Source organism: Trypanosoma grayi (genome assembly GCF_000691245.1).
Source record: "Trypanosoma grayi strain ANR4 Tgr_1965_V1, whole genome shotgun sequence".
Taxonomy (NCBI): domain Eukaryota; phylum Euglenozoa; class Kinetoplastea; order Trypanosomatida; family Trypanosomatidae; genus Trypanosoma; species Trypanosoma grayi.
Genome location: NW_008827583.1, coordinates 1 through 785, shown reverse-complemented (window position 1 = coordinate 785; position 785 = coordinate 1). Strand labels below are relative to the sequence as shown.

Here is a 785-nt window from a genome sequence, read left to right as displayed (position 1 = left end):
GATAGTGACAAAACCGAGTATAACGCTGGGAAAGCAGTTCGTGAGCGTCACCAAGGGATCGTCGTCGGCTGCAGGCGTGGTCATTCTCGTTTGGGGGACTACGCCGCCAGCCGCAGCAGCAGCACAGCAAAGAAACGGTTCAGCCACAACCATCAGTACCAGAAACATCGCCTGAATGTCTCTCAACTGTAGTCCGATAGATGCCTGCAGTCTCGTCTTCCTTCTGCCTCGACGCAGGACTGAAACAGGTTCACAGAGGCCCATGGCACCGAGACTGCAGTTGTCAATGCTCTTTGGCATCTTGGAATACCGTAGATGTGGCAATTTCGATTCCCCTTCCATGTGCCTCATGTTCATGGATTGTCAACTTCGATATTGGTGCTGCAGGTGATGCTAGATAATTCCCTTAGTTCAGAATGAGTATGAGCAAAAAAGCAGCTAATAGAATACAGAGCGCAGAGGATTAAAAACAAGCATGGTTCTACAAGGGACGCATCTATATTTTTATTCTTCGCTTGGGCATATATACAAGTCCCTTCGTTGGGGTTTCACTTCAATCTTACGCTGAGCCAGCCAATTGTGTTTTTTCATTCAGTCACTGTGTGCTAGCACAGACTCTCAGGCATTCTCCTCTCTGTATATCTCCCACTCTCACACCTTCACGCATGCAATGCAAAGGCATCCACGCACACCCAACCTCCCAGAGTCCCCGCGCCACCTCAAAATCCCCCACACATCGCCACCATAGCTCGCGTCGTTACGTCGGCGTCGCTCATGTCATTCAT

General features: G+C 49.9%; 1 protein-coding gene across 1 annotated transcript; it reads right to left on the bottom strand.

Moving 5' to 3' along the window:
• On the bottom strand, positions 1-357 carry DQ04_19651000 (hypothetical protein; the record flags this gene model as incomplete). The annotated part of the gene is made up of 1 exon (XM_009317843.1): positions 1-357. A coding segment is annotated over one exon (357 nt), but the record flags the coding sequence as incomplete, so codon positions are not given.
• Positions 358-785: the final 428 nt, after the last annotated feature.